General features: G+C 42.8%; 1 protein-coding gene across 1 annotated transcript; it reads left to right on the top strand.

The window, feature by feature from the left end:
* The first annotated feature begins 2,211 nt into the window (after window positions 1-2,211).
* Window positions 2,212-19,730, top strand: LOC125394441 (pantetheinase). Its single transcript, XM_048425297.3, has 7 exons — window positions 2,212-2,640; window positions 4,592-4,722; window positions 11,050-11,242; window positions 12,379-12,670; window positions 14,343-14,701; window positions 17,539-17,709; window positions 18,603-19,730. The coding sequence occupies exons 1-7, from the start codon at window positions 2,428-2,430 to the stop codon at window positions 18,780-18,782; spliced, it is 1,539 nt and encodes a 512-aa protein (XP_048281254.1). The 5' UTR covers window positions 2,212-2,427; the 3' UTR covers window positions 18,783-19,730.
* Window positions 19,731-20,297: the final 567 nt, after the last annotated feature.

The raw sequence follows: 20,297 nt of genomic DNA, 5'->3' as shown, positions 1-20,297 counted from the left end.
AGATGGCTTAATAATTTCAAAATTGTCAATCTAGTGACTCGTATGCTACTTGGACATGTTAAAATCCTGCAGTGTGGAAGTTCCAAAAGGTCCGTGTTGGAATCCAACTCCTTGGGATGTGACCATGTTCCTCTGGTTAGAAATGGGGTGTAACCTGTAAGAATGGCCAAGATCAAAAACACCCATGACAACTTATGCTGGAGAGGATGTGGAGTAAAGGGAACACTTCTCCATTGCTGGTGGGCATGCAGGCTGGTACAGCTCCTTTGGATGTCAGTGTGGCGATTTCTCAGAAAACTAGGAAACCACCTTCCTCAAGACCCAGCAATACCACTTTTAGGTATATATCCAAAGGATGCTCATTCGTGCCGCAAGAACATGTGCTATGTTCATGGCTACATTGGTTGTCATAGGCAGAGCCTGGAAACAACCCAAATGCCCCTCCACTGAAGAATGGATAAGAAGAATGTGGTATACTTACACAGTGGAGTACTACACAGCAGAAAAAAATAATGACATCATGAAATTTGCAGGCAAATGAATGGACCTACAACACACACACACACACACACACACACACACACACACACACACACAGTGAGGTAACCCAGATCCAGAAAGACAAACATCATATGTACTCACTCATAAGTGGTTTTTAAACATAAAACAAAGAAAATCAGCCTACAAATCACAATCCCAGAGAACCTAGATAACAATGAGGACCCTAAGAGAGACACATACATAGATTTAATCTACATGGGAAGTAGAAAAAGACAAGATCTACTGAGTAAATTGGGAGCACAGGGACCATGGGAGAGGGTTGAAGGGGAAGGGAGAGGCAGGGAAAGGAGCAGAGAAAAATATAGAGCTCAATAAAAGAAAAGAAAAGAAAAAGAAATGGGGTGTAAGATGTAACTAGCTAAGATGAGGTCACACTGGAGTGGAAGTAGGCACTGCATCTACCTGGTGCTCTTATGGAAAGAAGACATTTGGACACACACACAGTTACTACCTGGAGACTCGGGAAGGAGACAGTCATGGTCATGCCAAGGAGAGACAGGAGCAAGTCCCTTCTTGCAGCCTTGAGTAGAGGTCAACCTTGCTACCAGGAAACAATATATCTGTGTCATTCACACTGCTCAGTCTGTGGTATGCTGCCAGGTGACAGTCCTGTGTCCTGTACACTTGATCCCTTACTTGTTCCTCACCTGTTGTCTGAGAGAAAAGGTCTTTTGTTCTCTTAGAATAATGTTGAGGGTGCAATGTTTTCTTTCCTTCTTTGTTTTTGTAGACAGGGTCTCACAACAGAGCTCTGGCTCACTGGCTCACTCTCTAGACCAGGCTGGCCTTGATCTCACAGAGAACTGTTTGCCTTCTGCCTATTGTGTTCTGCTGGGATTAAAGATGTGTGTCACTACAGATGGCTTGACAATATTTTCTTTACCTTTCCTTTAAAAGTAAAAAGCAACAACTTGAAGACCATTTTATTTGAGTTTAAAGGAAACCCCAGGGCAGGCCAACTATAAATCTCAGAATCTGCCCAGGGGAGGAAGAGCCAAAGCCAGACTGAGTTAGGCTTGAAGGTTGGCCAGGAGTTAAACAAGCAGCCTTGGTTCTGGCCAGCATCTGAGAGAAACAGAAAGAAAGAAAGAGAGAGAGAGAGAGAGAGAGAGAGAGAGAGAGAGAGAGAGAGAGAGAAAAGAAAAGAAAGAAGTCACATCTTTCTGAGTCAGAAAGACAGATTCAGCCAACAGAACCCTGAGGTGGTTTTGGAATGACAGCCCTAGGTGACAGGCACTAACCACATTATTTCTTGAAGGGACAGTTATTCTTTCTGTCTCTTTAGCTCGACTTAAAGTGAATCCGACTCCCTGAGGGTTTTTTTTTTTCTCTTCTTTTTGGCTAGGAGATTGACACACCCAGCTCAAATAACTCTTTAGTTCTTGGGCAGCTTGGAATGTTAGGTATCCATCCAGCCAAAGCAACAGCTTTCCCTAATGGGCTTCCTCAGAGCCCTGACCAAAACTGCTGTAATGTCCTGCTCCGAAGAAGGGATATTGCTAAAGTCATTTTGGAGATGGGCTGAAATCGGGAGATGGACATCATCCACATTTACCCCTCAACTCTAGAGACACAGCTCCAAAGCTGTTCGCGGGCCCCAGTCCCTCCCACCCTCCCGTGTGACCTCCAGGCAATGGGTGGGGCTCACTCAAGAGAAGATAAGCAACCACAGTTCCCTTCTGGCATTTTTGACTGGAGAACCAAGGATCTTTCTGCAACTGTTGCTTTCAGGGACAAAGATTTCATGAAGTCAACCTTTTAAATTTATTTTGAAGTTTACTAACGTCTGGGAACCACGCCACCCGTGCTCTTGTTTATACAAATCGCAAGCCACGCTTTGGTTTTCAGCACTCTTTGGACTTCAGCATGAGTGCCTCCCGCTGGCTGGCTTGTGCGGTGCTGTCTGCCTTTTGTGTTTTACAAGCCAGCTCTCTGGACAGTTTTGTTGCTGCTGTTTACGAGCATGCCGTGATCCTGCCTAGTGGCACGCTGTTGCCCGTGTCTCACAGTGAGGCTCTGGCATTAATGAATCGCAATCTGGATCTTCTGGAAGGAGCGATCGTAGCAGCAGCAAAGCAGGTATCCTCTCCTATCTCTCCAGAGGGAGCACCAAGTCCTGAGAGGGATGGGGGTAGGGGAGTGCGTAGGAGTGAGTGGGAGGGGTGGCGGTGGTTCTCAGGGAACTGGGTTACTGTCGGGGTCAGTTATACTTACAATATTAGCAAAGCCAACGTTCTTTGTTTTATTAGAACATGATCACTTCAAAACTATCATATATACCTAACAAACGGAGCGAACAAAGAGGGAAATATTTTGCTCATTATTTAAGTAGGACTTTGGGAAAGTGGCTGTATATTGAATATTTTTGTTTCCATTTTCTGCTAATCATGGAGGCTAAAGTATAATCAGGACAGGGACCAGTTGCTATTCTTCTTCATCTTTTTTTTTTTTTGAAAAAAAATTCTTTACGTGTATGAGTGCTTTGCCTCTGTGTATCTGTGTGTGCTAGGTGTGTGCCTGGTCCCTTCAGAGGGCAGAAGAAGGCATTGGATCTTTTGGAACTAGAGTCCCAGGCAGTTGTGAACAACCTTGAGAATGCTGAGACTTGAACCTGAGTCTGGAGCCACCTCTCTAGCCACACCCCCTTCATTAATATTTTAAACTATAATAGCGTCAGTGTATGTTTGTGCTCTGGTTTGTAGGAATCAGATAAGTTTAAAATCTGACCAGACAAGATCTAGAGTGTTCCAAGGGTGTGGCCACATAGACTTCCCACTTACAGCCCGGAAACAATTAAACCGGTTACAAACTCCTTCCACTAAGTATCATGGTCATCAGTTCATTTTAATTTCACCATCAAAGTATGTGTGTCAATGTTCTTGAGTTGGACAAAGTGTAAAGGTTAAAGCAAACTTAAAAGTGTGGTTAAGCTAGAGGGGTGTAAGATTCTCATAGGTCAGTTATAGACAAGGGATATGGAAAGCAAGGTAACAAAAATAAATACAAACACGCTGGGTGGCTGGTGTCATGGCACATGCTATCAATCCCAGTGATCCAAAAGCAGAGGCTGGTAGATTCCCCGTGAGTCTCAGGCTAACCAGGGCTGCATACACAGTGAGATCCAGTCTCCACTAAAAATTTTCTATATATTAAAATTTAGAAGATTGTTACATGTTGATATTGTATTTCACCCTTTGTCCAAACTGTTTCTTTAAGGACCACGGCAACCTTCAAGGTGAATCCCCAGTTCCAAAGTGCCCAGGTTAGTTGAGAGATTACGCTAGGCAAGGAATAGCCTAGCTGACCTGTGTACAAGGTCCTTCCTCCCACGGAGCAGGAATCACGTTTGTGAGTGCTGTGCAGGAGAATCCTGAGGCAGAAGAAGGGAGTGGGTTAAATCAGTTCAGATTCAGACAGGCATAACTGACCAAAGTTCAAAGAGGGGTTGACTTGGGGGAAGAAACAGGTTTATAATTAATGGGAACAGGGGGCTACAGGGCTGCGAATGGCATAGACAGCAGTTAACATTCATTAAAAAGCTCACCAACAGGAAAATGGCAGAATTTTAAAATAAAGTAAAAGTGTGTGGCAAAGTCGGACATATACTTGAAATCTGAGTGCTTAGGAGGTGGAGGCAGGAGGCTGAGGAGTTTAAATTTATTCTAAACTATACAGTTAGTTTGAGGCCAGGTTGGGCTACGTGAGATCCTGTTAGAACGAAACAAAACAAAACAAAACAAAACAAAACAGCTTGCAAAGAGAAAAAAATAGAATAAGATTAAAAGGTGCCCAAATAGTTATGGCACTCCCCTTTCTCTCTCTCTCTCTCTCTCTCTCTCTCTCTCTCTCTCTCTCTCTCTCTCTCTGAGATGGGATCTCTCTCTATAGTTCTGACTCTAGTAGAGGCTGGCTTCCACTCACTAGGCTCCTCTGTCACCCTCAGCTTGCCGCTTAATTTCCGGCTCTTCCCGTAGCTCGTCTCTGAGTGTTTGCCTGTGGGAGAAGTGTTTTAACTCTCTGTTTCTAACAGGGTGCACACATTATTGTGACTCCAGAGGACGGGATATATGGCATGCATTTCACCAGGGATACTATCTACCCCTACTTGGAGGATATTCCGGACCCTCGAGTGAACTGGATCCCCTGTGATAATGCAGACAGGTGAAGAACCAGTACATGGAGGGGAGCGGGCAGGAGGACATCTAGCGGGGGAGTTGTGGGGAGGGTAGATGTGATCAGACTTTACTGTGTATACGTATGAGAAACTCTCAAATAGAAACAGGAAGAATTCAATCCGGGCTGGGTGTGGTGCACACGTTTAATCCCAGCATCAGGAGGTAGAGGCAGGTAGATCTCTGTGAGTTCGAAGTCAACCTGGTCTACCAAAAAAAAAAAAAAAAAAAAAAAAAAAGAAAACATGAAGAATTCAGTTACTAACCTCTAGTTGTTTTACCTGGGAAGAGGGCTGTTGGAAACATCAAGAAGATTCTGTGCCAAACTGCCACTGCTATCTAACAAATAAGACCCAGAGTTTTCAGAGGTTTTAATCTACGCTCATCTGGCCCCATTTCTTTAGGCCTGTGATGACATCACACATCATGTTGGCAAGGCATGGCAGGGCAGTCTTAATTCACTTCAGGGCAGTCAGAAAGGAAAAAAAAAAAGAGAAAGGGACCAGAATTCTGATACCTATTCAGAATTCAGAAGTGTCTCTCACTTCCATGACACAACCCTTCCCTTAGTTTCAACCTCTTAAAGTGTCGCCATCTTTAAGTAGTACCTTGGACTAAGAACCAGGCCTTCCACACAGACCTACAATTCACCAGTTTGGTTTAAGTTCCATCTCCTGTGAATATATTTATCAAGGTGATGCACACAAACGATGAGGTCACCAGTCAATGCTCCAACACCTGTTTCTGTTTCCTAGCACCACAGGGACTCACACCCAGTGTGAACACTTCTCGAGCCTGGAAGGATGACAGCATATAACTTGCTTCAGGTCTTAGAGGCCGTTGGTAGGAGGATCATGACCCAAGATGTTAGTGTGTCTGTTGTTGTCTTTTCCCCTGGCTTCTCTCCTTGCAATGTTTTTCCCCTTCACTATCAGCCATTGTTTTCATTGTTCTAGGAAAATATTTAGGAAGGAGCAATTTCAGGAAGGAAGGTAGGAAGGAAGGAAGGAAGGAAGGAAGGAAGGAAGGAAGGAAGGAAGGAAGGAAGGAAAGAAGAAGAAAGGAAGAAAAGAGGGAAGAGAGGACGGGATGGATGGAGGAAGGAAGGAAGGAATAGTTTCTTCTGGAATGCAGTCAGAGTGGGTACAGTCTATCATAGGAAAGACCCTATGGCAAGGAGCGTGAGACCATGGCTGGTGGCCACATCTCACCTGCAGCCGGGAAGTAGAGAGAGATGAATGTCCCTGTTCAGCAAGCTTTCTTCTTCCTTGATTGTTGTTGTTGTTGTTCTTGAGGCAGATTCTCACTATATAACCTTGCCTGGTCTAGAGTTTGATATTTAGACTAGGCTGACTTAAACTCAGAATCCCCCTGCCACTACCTCCCAAGTGTTGGGATTCAAGGTGAGGACCACCACAGCCATCTGAGGTGTATTTCTTGGAGGTATCATGTAGCTCGGTCTCCTAGTATTTAATTTAAATTGTTGGTCTATGTCTTTCAGAGAGTTTAGATCATCATGATTCAGAGCTATTATTCAAAGACACGAATTCACTGCTGTCATATTTTTCTCATTAAAATGTTTGGTATGTTCCTCTTTTCCCAGTCCTCCTTTGCTTATATACTGTTCTAGTGTGGTTTATTCTTCCCTGTAAATTCATAGGCACGAGAATCTCTCTTCCATGTGTAAAATTAGTTCCAGGATCTTCTGTAGGGGTATCCTTAATGGCCATGACTTCCTTTCTGTTTGGCTAACATGGCACGTTTTTCTTTCTCTCTCATTTATGAAGGGTGTTGGTTTTCCTAGATATAGTACTTGGGTTGACAGTTAATTTTTTTTCAAAGCCTGAAGTTCATTGCTCCATGCTTTTGATGTTATTTTTTTTTTTATTTTTAGAAATCTACCATTATTCTGATAGATTTTTCTTTTACCTGTGACCTTCTGCTTCTCTATGACTTTCCAAATGTTTTCTTTCTTTCTTTTTTTTTTAGTAATTTTATTAAATTATAAAAGTTTCCATTTCCGCCCCTCCTCCCACCACCCTCCCACTCCCCCCACTCCCTTTCCTTCTCCTTCTCCATCCAAATGTTTTCTTAACTTAGAACGTTAGCTATACTGTTACATAGGGAAGTTCTCTTCTTGTCTTCATTGTTTGTTGTATACATTTGGGTGGCCATCTTTTTCCGTAACTCCAGGAACCTCCCTGCTACCATTTAAAAAAAGTAAAGATTTATTTTATGCGCATGAGTATTGTCTTCATGTATATATGTGTGCCATGTGCATGTCAGGTGCCGGGGAGTGTCAGAAGAAGCCCTGGGTGTCCTAGAATTGGAGGAAGAAATGGTTGTCAGCTACCATGTAGGTGCTAGGAACTTTTACAAGCAACAAGTAGTACTCTTAACCACTGAGCCATCTATCTAGTTCCTCTGTTAGTTATTTATTTAAAAGATTTATTTAGTTATTATGTATACAATATTCCTCCTGCCTGTATGCTTCAATGCCAGAAGAGGGCACCAGATCTCGTTGTAGGTGATTATGAGTCTTCATGTGGTTGCTGAAAATAGAACTCAGGTCCTCTGGAAGAGCAACCAGTGCATTTAATCTCTGAGCTATCTCTCTAGCCATGTTATGATTTTATAAATATACGTTTTATGCCCTTAACTTGTATTTTTTACTTCTTCTGTGCCCATGTGTAGGGCCCGGGCCTTCCCTTCTCCTTGGGATGCAAATCAAAGACTGTTTTGGCTAACCAGCTAAACTTCCTGCTAAATTCTGTGCTCTGCTCTGCTAGCCTGGTAAATTAGCTGTAGGCCTTGTATTACTTTAAAATGGTAATTTCCCAACCTGCCCTGGAGAGCTCATGGCACCAAGGTCCCTCTACCCTGTCTGCCACTGCCCTGCTCCTCTCACCCACCTGCCTGCAGAGGAGTCCTCACACGGTGCCAGTTCCCCCAACCCCCTCTGGCTGGGAGGGATTTCCATTACTGGGGGGAAAGGTATATTAACTCTGGATAAAGCTAAATAAATTGGCATTCACCTGTTGGCGAATGACCCGGACTCTCTATGTGTGTGTGTCTTGTGTTTAATCCCCAGACCCTTACCCAAGCTCGTGGCTTGGTACAGAGAGTGCTATCTGTACCAGGAAGGAGGTGCAGATTCGGGTGTTGCCCACACCCATGCATAAATTTGGCCTTTTAATGGTGTCCTTTAGATATTGCATGTACTGCTGGCATTTTTTTTACTTTTTATTTATTGTTGTCTTGGTGTCTTAATTTGTCCTCCTGTCTTTAAGCCTTGGTATTCCGTCTTCCACTTAATTCAGTCTGCTGCTAGGGCTTTCATACCCTCTTTTAAATCTCGTAGTGTTGTCCTTAGTTCATTTAGCTATTTGTCCTTGCTGTTTTTGATGAGGAGTCTATGTCCTCTTGAATTCTGTTCTCTGATGTCATCTATGAGTCTCTGGCTGACATTCTGGTCAGCACCCCGATACTCATGCCAGTGTGTTCATTGTTTGGTCTTTCTCTTTGAAGTTCATGTTTGTGGGATTGGAGATTTTCAGGAGTCTTGTTCCATGTTTTTTTCACATATCACGTATTTTCTATTTGGCATTTGCACAACTGGAATTAAGCTGTTGGATTAAAGAACAAGCAAACAAACAAAATAAACAAAAACTTCCTCCCTTCTTGTTTCAGCTGAAGTGTTTGCAGAATCCCAGAGGGACTGGTTGTAATAGGGTTGAGGCATTATGCCTTCTCTTTGGGCTGGGTTTGGAGTGTATGGTTTTATTATTATTATTTTATTAATTTGCTATTATTATTGTTGTTGTTGTTGTTTTGATTTTTTGAGACAGGGTTTTTATGTGTATCCCTGGTTGTCCTGGATCTTACTCTGCATACCAGGCTGGCCTCAGACTCAGAGATCTGCCTGTCTCTGCCTCCTGAATACTGGAAATAAGGGCATGCATGTGCCAGCACTGCCCAGATGATATATGGTTTAATACCTAAGCCTTCAGTCTAGATGCTTAGGGCACCAGTCTCATGTCTTAATACCATTCCAAGAGCAAATTATCAACTCCAGAAGCAACCTCAGTTAAGGCAAGACCTGCATTGCAATTGGAATTCTTTCTCTTTATCCGGGCTCAGGGTACCTGCAATCCTTATCATAACCTAAGTGAATTTCAGTTGACAGGATTCTCTTCTGGAGATACCATCTCTCAGTGGGTGGGGAACCAGGTTTTGGAGTTTGGATACATGTACTTCCTACTTTTCTGTTGAACTGACTGATTGTAGAACCTTTCAGGTCTGCTGCTTCCACGCTACAGCATAATTTGTTGAGTCTCAGATGGTGGAGATTAATTTCTCAGTGTTTGCTTTCACAGTTTGTTGGAATATCATTTAAAATTGTGGTTTTTCTGGTTTTTGCTTCTGATCATCTTCATTTCCTTGTATTATCACAGTAGAGGATTGAGGGGGTTTTTCTTCACTACTTTGGTCAGAGTTTTATGGTACAGTCTTCCTTCTTAATACATCTAACATTCTTTAGGTGTGCACCTCTGACTGGCCTGGAATTTGCTGGAACTTGTAGCAGGCTGTCCTCACAAAGATCTGCCTGCCTGTGCCTCTGAGTGCTGACACTTGTACTAGCTTTTGATTTTATCTTATCTCCACCTTTTTTCTGCTTATCGTGATCATTGCCTCTGGCCTTCCCATATTTCTCAACTTTTTGTTTGTTGCTTGGTTTGTTTCTGAGCTTAGGTATCCTGGATCTTTTGGATCTCATTATGTAGACCAGCTGGCTTTGAACTCAGAGAGATCTGACTGCCTCTGCCTCCCCCTTCCCTAAAATGCCACAACACCTGTCTGATTTATTTATTTATCTATTCATTGTTTATCTTTTTGAGACAGGATTTCTCTGTACAGCCCTGGCTGTCCTGGAACTCACTCTGTAGACCAGTCTCGCCTTGAATTCAGAGAGATCCTCCTGCCTCTGCTTCCAAGTGCTGGGATTAGAGGTGCGCGCCACCACCGCTGAGCTTAAATTTCTTTTTTTTTAAAGACAGAATTTCATGAATTCCAAAGTGGCACTGCGTTTATTATGTGACTGTGAATGACCTTGAACTTCTGTCCCCGTCCCCTGCCATTACTGTCCTAGCGCAGGGATCACTGGGATTATAGCTATGTCACCATACCCAGTGTATTCAGTGATGGGGAGAGAATCCTGTACTTCAAGAATGTGAGGCTGCTAAACAAGCATTCTACCAACTGAGATACATCCCTAACCTTCACGTCTCTCTCTCTCTCTCTCTCTCTCTCTCTTTCTCTCTCTCTCTCTCTCTCTCTCCTCAAGGCACAAATTGAAACTTTTAGGTTTGTGGAAAAAAGAGAGTGAAGCTTGCCCCTACTCTTCCATTTTCAGGAACCAGACTTCTACTTTTATCCTTGCCCTCAAATTTGTACTAACTACTCTAACTGCTGATTCTGGGATTAAAGACATGCTATCACCTAGCTCCAATTTCTTATCCTTGCTGCTTCTTTGTATGTCTTTGTTGGTGTTTGACTATTTCAATCTTGAGATTCTTATTTTCCTCAGGGTTTGCTGTATCTCCTCTTCAAAATAGGGAAAGAAAGGATCTCTTATACCCTGGTACTCAAGATCAGGTTTTAAATAATGGAGCATTTGTGCAAGGACTGCTTTTTCTTTGTCTGTATCCGTGTGTTCAGATTTTAGAGTGTTTTTTATTTTTTTTCTTTCCAGCATTCTTCTACGTTTGTTTGTGTGTTTTTTGTTTGCTTGTTTTTGTTTTTCGAGACATAGTTTCTCTGTACAGCCTTGACTGTCAGTCCTGAAACTTGCTCTGTAGACCGGGCTGGCCTCAAACTCACAGAGATCCGCCTGTCTCTGCTTCCTGAGTGCTGGGATTAAAGGCATGCACAACCACTGTCCAGCTTCATTCTTCGAGGTTTTGATTCACACACAGTGCTTCTTCTACTAGGCCTGGTTTCATGAACAGAGCGTGGAAGGTTTTGCTTTATAATATCTGAAATATGCTGCAGATATTTTGAAATGAATATACAATGGCATGTACAATTATAGATTTGATACATATTATGATTCAAAAGTAGGTATGGCTGGACTCTTAACCCCAGAATAATTTTCTACATTCGATTTCTCACTATTAGTGTCCTCTAAGGTCTCTTGTCTTGATACTTTTTGCCTACCTATTAATTGGAATCATTGTATATACCTAACCGTAGATTTTAGTTAAAAGCTAATGCACATTTTTTTAAAAAAATTTCTCTCCCAATGGACATGTACTAGATTTGGCTACACCCCGGTACAGAAGAGACTCAGCTGCCTGGCCAAGAACAACTCAATCTATGTTGTGGCAAACATGGGAGACAAGAAGCCATGCAACACTAGTGACCCTCAGTGTCCTCCTGATGGGCGTTTCCAGTACAACACTGACGTGGTGTTTGATTCCATGGGCAAACTGGTTGCACGATACCACAAGGTGATGCTGATTAATGAATTAACTAACTGAATGACTATGGAATATAAGGGAGGAGAGCAATTGTTATTTACAGCAATAAACGACCTTCAGAGGGAGAGCAGTGACATCACAGAAGGGAGGATTTAGATGTAACCAGTTCCGATAAGGAGACCCAAGGCTTTCCCGGTGCATCCAGCAACCAGGGAGTCTGCCAAGTGGGGTAGGTGAATGCAGTTGAGTTTTTTTCTTTTTTAAATTTTTTGTTTTTACTCATTGGGGGCCACCACCCAGTTCCCAATTAAGTGCATAGAGACTTATTCTTACTGATGAATGCCTTGCCATGTTTCTAGGCAGTTTTTCTAACTTAAATTATCCCATTTCTATTTAGATATATTTTGCCTTTTGGCTTTTCTTTATTCTACATGTCTTTCTTTCCTTCTTATTCCGTGGCTGGCTGTGTGGGTGGGTGGCTCACCCCTGGCATCCTCCTCTCCTTTTCTCGCTCCTAGCTCTCTTCTCTCTGGAACTTAGTTCTTTCTCTTTTTTCCCTATTTATCCTCTCTGCCTTCCAGTTCCATGTATCCCTTTGCCTTCCTAGCTATTGTTTCTTTACTAGGCCAATCAGGTGCCTTAGACAAAGTAACATAGCTTCAGAGTTAAACAAATACACCATGAAAGAATGCAACACATCTTTGCATCACTAAACAAATGTTCCCCAGCATAAACGAATGTAACACATCTTCAACTAATATTTCACAACAGGTGAGAGTCACCTGGAGCCACCTTCATTGAACTACTCTGTCATCTTTTGAGTTTTGACTTTTACATGGGCCAAAGGTGAATTAAAAGGGCCTTATGGGGCGGATTTAGTCCTGAGGAAGGAGCACAGTTCTTTGCCCATGCGGAGGTGTTTTGTCAATAGCTGTCTGTTTTGTCACTTTGTAAGACTGAAGACCATCTCTATGGGGAGTCGCTGGGGAGGGAGTCGCTGGCTCCATCCTACTGGAGTGCCTCTGATTTTCTAAGGTGCTGCTCTTCCATAAAGACAGTGGTCACAGATGTAATGCACACTGTTGAATGAAAACATTTTACATGTAGAGTAACGTCCTGGGAAGGGCCAAAGAATTTTATTCCTCTGCATTGTTTGCTTATTACAGCAAAACCTTTTCATGGGTGAAGAACAATTCAATGCACCCGTGGAGCCTGAGTTTGTGACTTTCAACACCCCATTTGGAAAGTTTGGGATCTTCACATGCTTCGATGTACTCTTCCATGATCCCGCTGTCAGCCTGGTGACCAAGTTCCAGGTGGACACCATACTGTTCCCAACTGCTTGGATGGATGTTCTGCCCCATTTGGCAGCCATTGAATTCCACTCAGCCTGGGCTATGGGCATGGGGGTCAATTTTCTCGCAGCCAATATACATAATCCCTTGAGGAGAATGACAGGTAGGTAATGTGTAGTCTTTGAACTTTAGTTAGAAAGAGCATTTAAAAAAATAGTTTATATATCTTTTATTTTTCGATTCCCATTTTATTTTACATTTTAAACTTTCTTTTTATTTATCTTATGTGTCTTTTACATCATGTATCTTGATCCTATTCATTTCCCCATTCCTTTACAACTGTCCTCGGCCCCTGAACCTCCCCCCCCCAATAAAACAAAATTTAAGGGAAAAAAGAAAAAAAGGGAGAAAATTTTTAAAAATCTCATCCTGGAACCTGCAGTATGACACAGGGAGTCACGCAGTAAGCCCTTTTGTCCATATATCTTTACTTGCAAGTGTTCATTGCAAAGAGTCATTGGTCTGGTTCAAGGCCTTTGGTTTCTACTGCACTATCAATGCTGGGCCCTCATTAGGACTCTTTTTGGACATCCTATTGTTTCTCTGTGTTATGGAGATCCCGCAGCATCGCTCTGTGGGTCAGGTCCCTTCACATACTCGAGCAGATCGTAGATGGGGTGGATGTTGGGGCAGGCCAAGTTATAACCCTGGGTCTAGGCCTGAGCAGCTGCAGGGTTAGTCCACCTGCTAGTTCTCCCCTGTCCTACCCACCAGGGTGAGCTCTCCAGCACTGCCCTGGCTAATTTCCCTCTTGAGCAAGGGGCAGGCCAGTTTTCTTGTTTTCATGCCCTCAGGGTTAACTTTCTCACACCTACACCATCAGGGCCAGCTCTAGTGTGTTGCCCAGGTGAGGGACTGGAACCACTCTCCAGAGTGCTACAGTTGGTGAGGGACAGGGACAGCCCTCCCCCCTCTAATGACCCCCATGCCAGCTCCTCCACCTATCTCAGGTGTTGATGGGCAGGGGGTGGGGGAAGCACATCTCTCCTCTGCCCATGCCACCATATCAGATATCAGATGTCAAGCCCTACTTTTTAAAAGTTAATATACTCTATCTTTTTTATAGAAAATATTTACTAAAGATTTATTTATTTATCTTATATATAGGTATTTCACATGCATGTGTGCAATACCCTTGGAGGGCATCAGATCCCCTGAGACTGGAGTTGCAAACAGTTCTGAGTCACCATATCGGTGCTGGGAATTGAACCCTGGTCCTGGGTAAGGGTAGCCAGTACCCTAACCTCTGAGCCACTTCTCTAGCCCAACTTCTAATTTTGAATATTTAGTTGGGATATGCTGTCCATTTATTCTTTATTAAAAGCGTTTTGTAACTGGGTGTGATGGAGCACAGTGGTAATCTCAGCATTGGGGAGACTAAGGCTGGAAATTTTTGAGTTTATAGCCAGCCTGGGCTACATAGTAAATTTTAGGCCAGTTTGGACAAGATGGAAAGGTGCTGTTTTAAAACAAACAAACACACAAAACCCAATAAATAAAGAATAATAAATATCCAAATAGACCATGCCTTCATTTGGCAGATTTATTCACTATTTTTCAGTTTGAATATTTATTTAATATTATTCAGCATTCATTCTTGAAATGTTTTTATTGTCATGTTCTATGTCTGAATTTCCTCTTGTGTTTGTTCCCGGTCAACATATATTACAGAAATGAGTGAAATATATTTCTTAGATGGGGCAAAATGATGAGTTTCAGATAAAAGTGACAAACACAAAGTCTCCTTATTTTCCTCTTTCCAACCGTATTTCCAGGAAGTGGCATCTACGCACCAGATTCCCCAAGGGCCTTTCACTACGACAGGAAAACCCAGGAGGGCAAACTCCTAGTCGCGCAGCTGGAGTCCCACCCACGCCGCTCTGCCGTGAACTGGACTGCGTATGCCAGCAGTGTAGACGCACCCGCAACGGGAAACCAGGAATTTCAGAGCGTTGCTTTCTTTGATGAGTTTACCTTTGTGGAGCTCAAAGGAATCACAGGGAATTACACTGTGTGCCAGAATGATCTCTGCTGTCAACTAAGCTACCGGATGACTGAGAAGCGAAGGGATGAAATCTATGCCCTTGGGGCCTTTGATGGGTTGCACACCGTGGAAGGGCAGTATCATCTGCAGGTAAGGCCACTGTCAGGAAAGTTCCTGGACCAAATGCACACAGCTGGGTAAAACTGAATGTCCGATTATCAGTGGAAGATTGTTTTTCTTAGGGTACACAAAAAGGAAATATTTTAGTCAGGGTTTCTATTCCTGAGATGAAATATCACTGTCGAAAACAAGTTGAGAAGTGTCGTGGTCTCTGCTCTGTCACTACAATGAGACTCCATGACCAAGGCAAACTCTTAAAAAAGAAAGCATTTAATTGGGTCTTGCGTACAGTTTAGTCCATTATCATCATGGCCAAGAGAGTGTTGCACAAAGTCAGCCATGGTGCTAGGGAAGTAGCTAAGAGCTCTCTACACCCAGATCTGCAGGCAGCAGAAAGAAACACTGGACATGGTTTGGGATTTTGAAACATCAAAGTCCACCCCCAGTGACACACTTCCTTCAAAAAGGTCACACCTCCTAATCCTTTCAAATAGTGTCATTCCCTGGTGACCAAACATTCAAATCCCTGAGCCTATGGGGGTCATGTTTATTCAATTCACCACAAGGAGTAAAGGGTTTATTTTGCTTACACTTCTACAATCACTAAAGAAGTCCAAGTTGGAAGATGAAGAGAGGAGCTGATGCAGAGGCAGTGGAGAGTGACAACATCAATACTAAAGTTATTCAGATTACAGATAAAGGATAATGTAGTACCTAGGATATATGTCCTGCATGGACAAGTGTAGGCAATCTCTGAGTGCTCATCAATGCCGGCCTTGCTTTATATAGGATTTAACACCAAGCATGCACTCAGTGCTCACTATAGATAGAGTTGTCCCCCGAGATTGTTTCCAGAGTAATTTACTGCTGAGATTCAGGCATCTCTCAGTCCTCAGCAGGAAGGATGCAGGCATCTCTCCATCCTCAGCAGGAAGGATGCAGGCATCTCCCAGTCAGTCCTCAGGAGGAAGAATGCAGGCATCTCTCAGTCCTCAGCAGGAAAGATGCAGGCATCTCCCAATCGGTCCTCAGGAGGAAGCATGCAGGCATCTTCCAATACTCAGCAGGAAGGATGCAGACATCTCCCAGTCAGTCCTCTGGAGGAAGGGTGCAGGCATCTCCCAGTTCTCAGCAGGAAGGGTGCAGGCATCTTCCAGTCCTTAACAAAAAAAGGGAGCCTATTACAAAATGCTCAGATAGTCTGCATTTTGATTCCTTGGTCTGGCTGTCAGCTTATCTCACTTGCAGTGCTTTCCTACTAGGACTATTTGTTAACATGTTTTGCTCTATCTAATCTATTCTGTATACTATTACAAAATAAATTACAGTGCTTTTTCTGATTATGTGAACTTCTTGCTGAAAATTTCTCACTAAACTACTAATTGACAAATCAAATGCTTGAATATAGGAAACCCAGGAAGTCTTGTATGTGGTCCCTGTATCCTCTACTTACACATGCTCTGGGATTCTGTATATTGAGATGCTGCTAGCATTTATCCCAAACTTCCAGCATCTATGGACTCTCTACATGCTTATAAAATTTTATTCCTTTATCAATGGTGGCTCCCACCTGCTCACCTTTCATAGCATTTTTTCAGCTGTTATCCTTGCCATAAAAGATGCTTGCCACATCTGCAGGACCTTCGTCACTCCTCAACTAGGTTATTAACTTCATTTATATGTTCCCAGGACATCCTCTGTTTGGCTTCATCAAAGTCATAACAGGTCACATTCATCACGTCCTTGAGACCGACAGCCCTGGAAGGCTGGAACTGTGCTACTGGGTGACATTTTGCTTACTGTGCAAATGCTCCAGCCACGCTGCTCATTTCCACAAACATTTGAATGTTCAGGATTATACTAGATGCATAACAGCATTAGTGATGGAAGGTCAAGTGCGAGCCATCCGCTGGAGGAATACAGTGCCGAGGGGTGCAGAAAGCCATGTGAGCATGCAGTTCCTCAGGGACTGACCTGTGATAGACCATACTCTGTGCATTTGGCTGGAAGAGGATCAAGTGGCTGAATTTGATCTAATCTGGAGATTAGGCATTTCTAGAGCTGCTGCTTGTGAAAAGAATGGGAGTGTGAAGGTATCTGTCACAGCCCTAAATCTCTATGTTAGATCCCTTTGGTGGTACATTACAGGAAGCTCTGAGGACTGAGGTAGTTTATAATTAAGTATATTAGTTGTTCAGCAATAAACCAAATGACTCTGATGAAGAAGAAACATTTTACCCGCTAAAGATGCAAAGGCAGTTTTCTAGAACAGGGAATGTCAATTGTCTGTCTTTCTGTCTTTCTGTCTTTCTTTCTTTCTTCCTTCCTTCCTTCCTTTCTTTCTTTTTTCTTTCCTCTTCCTTCCTCCCTCCCTTCATCCCTCCCTCCCTCACTCCTTCCCTTCCTCCCTTCCTCCCTCTCTCCCTCCCTACCTCTCTTCCTCCCTCCCTCCCTCTCTCTCTCTCTCCTTCCTTCCTTCCTTCCTTCCCTTTTTCTTTCCCTTCCTTCCTTTCCCTTCCTTTTATTATTGCTATAAAAATGGGTTCCTATTATGTGTCCCTGAGTATGTAGTTCAGATTAGTCGTGAACACTTGGTTCTGCCTCCATCTCTAGAGAACTCAGATTACAGGCCTATGTCACCACATCCAGCCTATTTGATGGCTTCAGTTTATTTTTTTAAAGAGTAGAGAGCCTCAAATTATCGAGTGAATGAAAACATCTTCACCCAGCTCTACGGTAAAATTAACAAGTGAACATACTGTGTACAGCATGGCCCTTCGATGCATGACCGCACTGTCGAGCGACCAGATGAAACTAATGACACACTCATCTTGTTACTGACATCTCCCTTTGTGTTCCTCATCCAGATCTGTACTCTGCTGAAGTGTAAGACCACCAGTTTACACACCTGTGGGAGTTCAGTGGACACGGCTTCTACCACGTTTGAGATGTTCTCCCTCAGCGGCACTTTTGGAACCCAGTATGTCTTCCCTGAGGTGTTGCTGAGTGAAGTCAAGCTTGCACCTGGGGAGTTTCAGGTAACCATCTTTGCTTGATGTAGCCAGCTGAGTAAAAGAGGAAGCATTTTGACATCAAAACTTAGTCCCAAATCTTCCAAGGTAACATTGTCTTTGAGGATCATAAAAGACCCTGTGCAGACAGGATTTATTGCCCGAAGATTAGTATAATCTGCATGTCCTTTTTGTCTTTATATGGAGGAGACTGGGCTTTCCAAGGTCTGCTGAATAGGAACACAATTCAATGACAGTTGAGTACTTCAGGACCCATCTCAACAGAGAAGCCCCTTAGAATCACTGGCTGGCCTAGGGGGCTTAATGCCCAGTAAGATTACAGGAAAAAATGAGGGGAGGAAAAAGTGAAGGAGAGAGAATTCTACAGTGGTTGCTGTCTGTAAGAAGGAGAACCTCCAAAGCCCAGAAAGAATGGCTTGCTTCATAACCTAGTATGGCCTCCGAGTCACCTTCTTCCCTACTGGGCAGGTCTCAATGGTACTCCCTTCCTTACACAGTGATTGCAGGGGTGAGGGCTCACTGTGGGAGCTTAGGGGCCGTGGGGAGCCAGTGACAGTAATGAACGCAGTCCAAACCCCACCTTGACCCACTGCTCTTGACTTTTTGCCATGTCTTCATGGGTCTGGAAGGGCCAAATTAGAAGCTCCTACCTCCAATTTGTCATACTAACTAATTCATGGCATGTTTCCCAGACAAGTACACGGTCAGGCATCCGTTACATGCATTAAATAATAAATGAGCCAGTGTCAGTTCTGCACTTAAATTTTCTTACCTGCTTCAACATTTTAAATCTTGCAAGAATGCAGTCCGGCCATCATTTTAATCTGTTTCTTATGAAAAGTACTGTGGGATGTTTGTAGCTTCAATAGACCTTATCTACTTTTCTGTGTTTTAACCAGGTGTCAAGTGATGGGCGTTTGTTTAGCCTGAAGCCAACGTCAGGACCTGTGTTGACAGTCACTTTGTTTGGGAGGTTGTATGGGAAGGACTGGGCATCGAACGCTTCCTCAGACCTCATAACACACTCACTGATGCTGCTAATGCTCATTATGACACCTATTATACATTACTTATGCTGATAGAATTTTTACGTTCTTTATTTTATTTGGAATAATTTAAAATTGGTGGATGAAGGAAAGACCTGTTTGTCCACAGTGGACTTTGGTGTAAATAAATAAAGGCCTTTTTCTTTCTTTCTTTCTTTCTTTCTTTCTTTCTTTCTTTCTTTTTTTCTTTCTTTCTTTTCTTTTCTTTTTTTTGAGAAGCATATGCGCCCCGGAAGCATTTCAGGACAATTAATAGAACTTTGAGCATTGGTCTGCCTTGGAACTGTACTCTTAGACCACACATATTTTATTCATAAGGAATAAAAGTCACAATGAAAAGACATGTCAGAATATCATAATATTTACTAGAGGTTTGAATATTGTTGCCTCATTATGATATACATCCTACTCAATTAAGCTTAAGATTTCCAATGAGTTTGTTCATTTATTCTGCTGAGTATTTATCTAAACAATACATTTCCATTCTCTTATAGGCCAACTCCAAATCCTGTCTTTTTAATTATTAGTTTTTGTTTGTTTATCAAGACAGGGTTTCTCTGTGTAGCCCTGGCTGTCCTGGAACTCGCTCTGTAGACCAGGCTGGCCTCGAACTTACAGAGGTCTATTTGCTTCTGCCTCCCGAGTGCTGGGATTAAAGATGTGTGCCACCACTGCTCTGCTGTTCCTTTAATTCTTAAATTGAAGTCCCAACTCCTGTGACCTCAGAGTGTGACTGTTTGGGGAAATGGTGAATTTAAAAGAGGAACCATGAAGTCATCATCATGAACTTTAATCCAATATGACTGATGTCCTCAGAAGAGATTTAGGACAAAACAGCTTTGTGGGAGGCTGGTGTGAACACAGAAAAAGATAGCCATTTACAACAAGGAAAGAGACCTCAGAAGAAAGTGAACCTGCTAATATGCTGAACATCCAGGCCCCCAGAATCACGAGACAATAAATTTCTCTTTAAGTGTTCCAGTCTTCGACTCTCTGTTACAGCAATTCAAACAACAACAGCAAAACCAACAAAGTTCTCTCCTTGGCCTCATTTTCAAATCTAAAGATTTGGACAAAACGATAGCTAGGCCCTATCACTGAGACTCCAACAGAAACTCCAGAGAAGATGGTTCATGCATTGACACTACAGCCACCAGATCACTGAATAGCCGCTAGAACTAGGAAACCAGACAGTCTCATTTTGGAAACTATGTTTAATATAAAACTAAATGTTCTCTTTCAGTAACAGCAAAATAGTTAGATATTATACCACTTAGAGAAATAAAGGGTGACTTTTAAATAAACAAAAGGAAATCTCTGGAGGATAGTCCATACAGCACTAATATATTCTTCTAAGACAAAATGCTCCCTTCTGAAAAGGAGAGCAGGAACTCACAGTCGTGATTCAGTATGGGGTTGCTCTGTGTGTGTCTGTATGTGTGTATACACACAAGAGAATATGTGTGTGTTCCTATTCTTGTTTTTGAGTATGGGTGTGTGTGTATGTAGAGGTCATAGGACAACCTTGGGATGTCATTCTTCCACCTT

Source organism: Myodes glareolus, chromosome 1, assembly GCF_982192425.1.
Source record: "Myodes glareolus chromosome 1, mMyoGla1.1, whole genome shotgun sequence".
Lineage (NCBI taxonomy): Eukaryota > Metazoa > Chordata > Mammalia > Rodentia > Cricetidae > Myodes > Myodes glareolus.
Note: the sequence above shows the minus strand (reverse complement) of the source record. Positions and strands in the feature narration are given on the sequence as shown.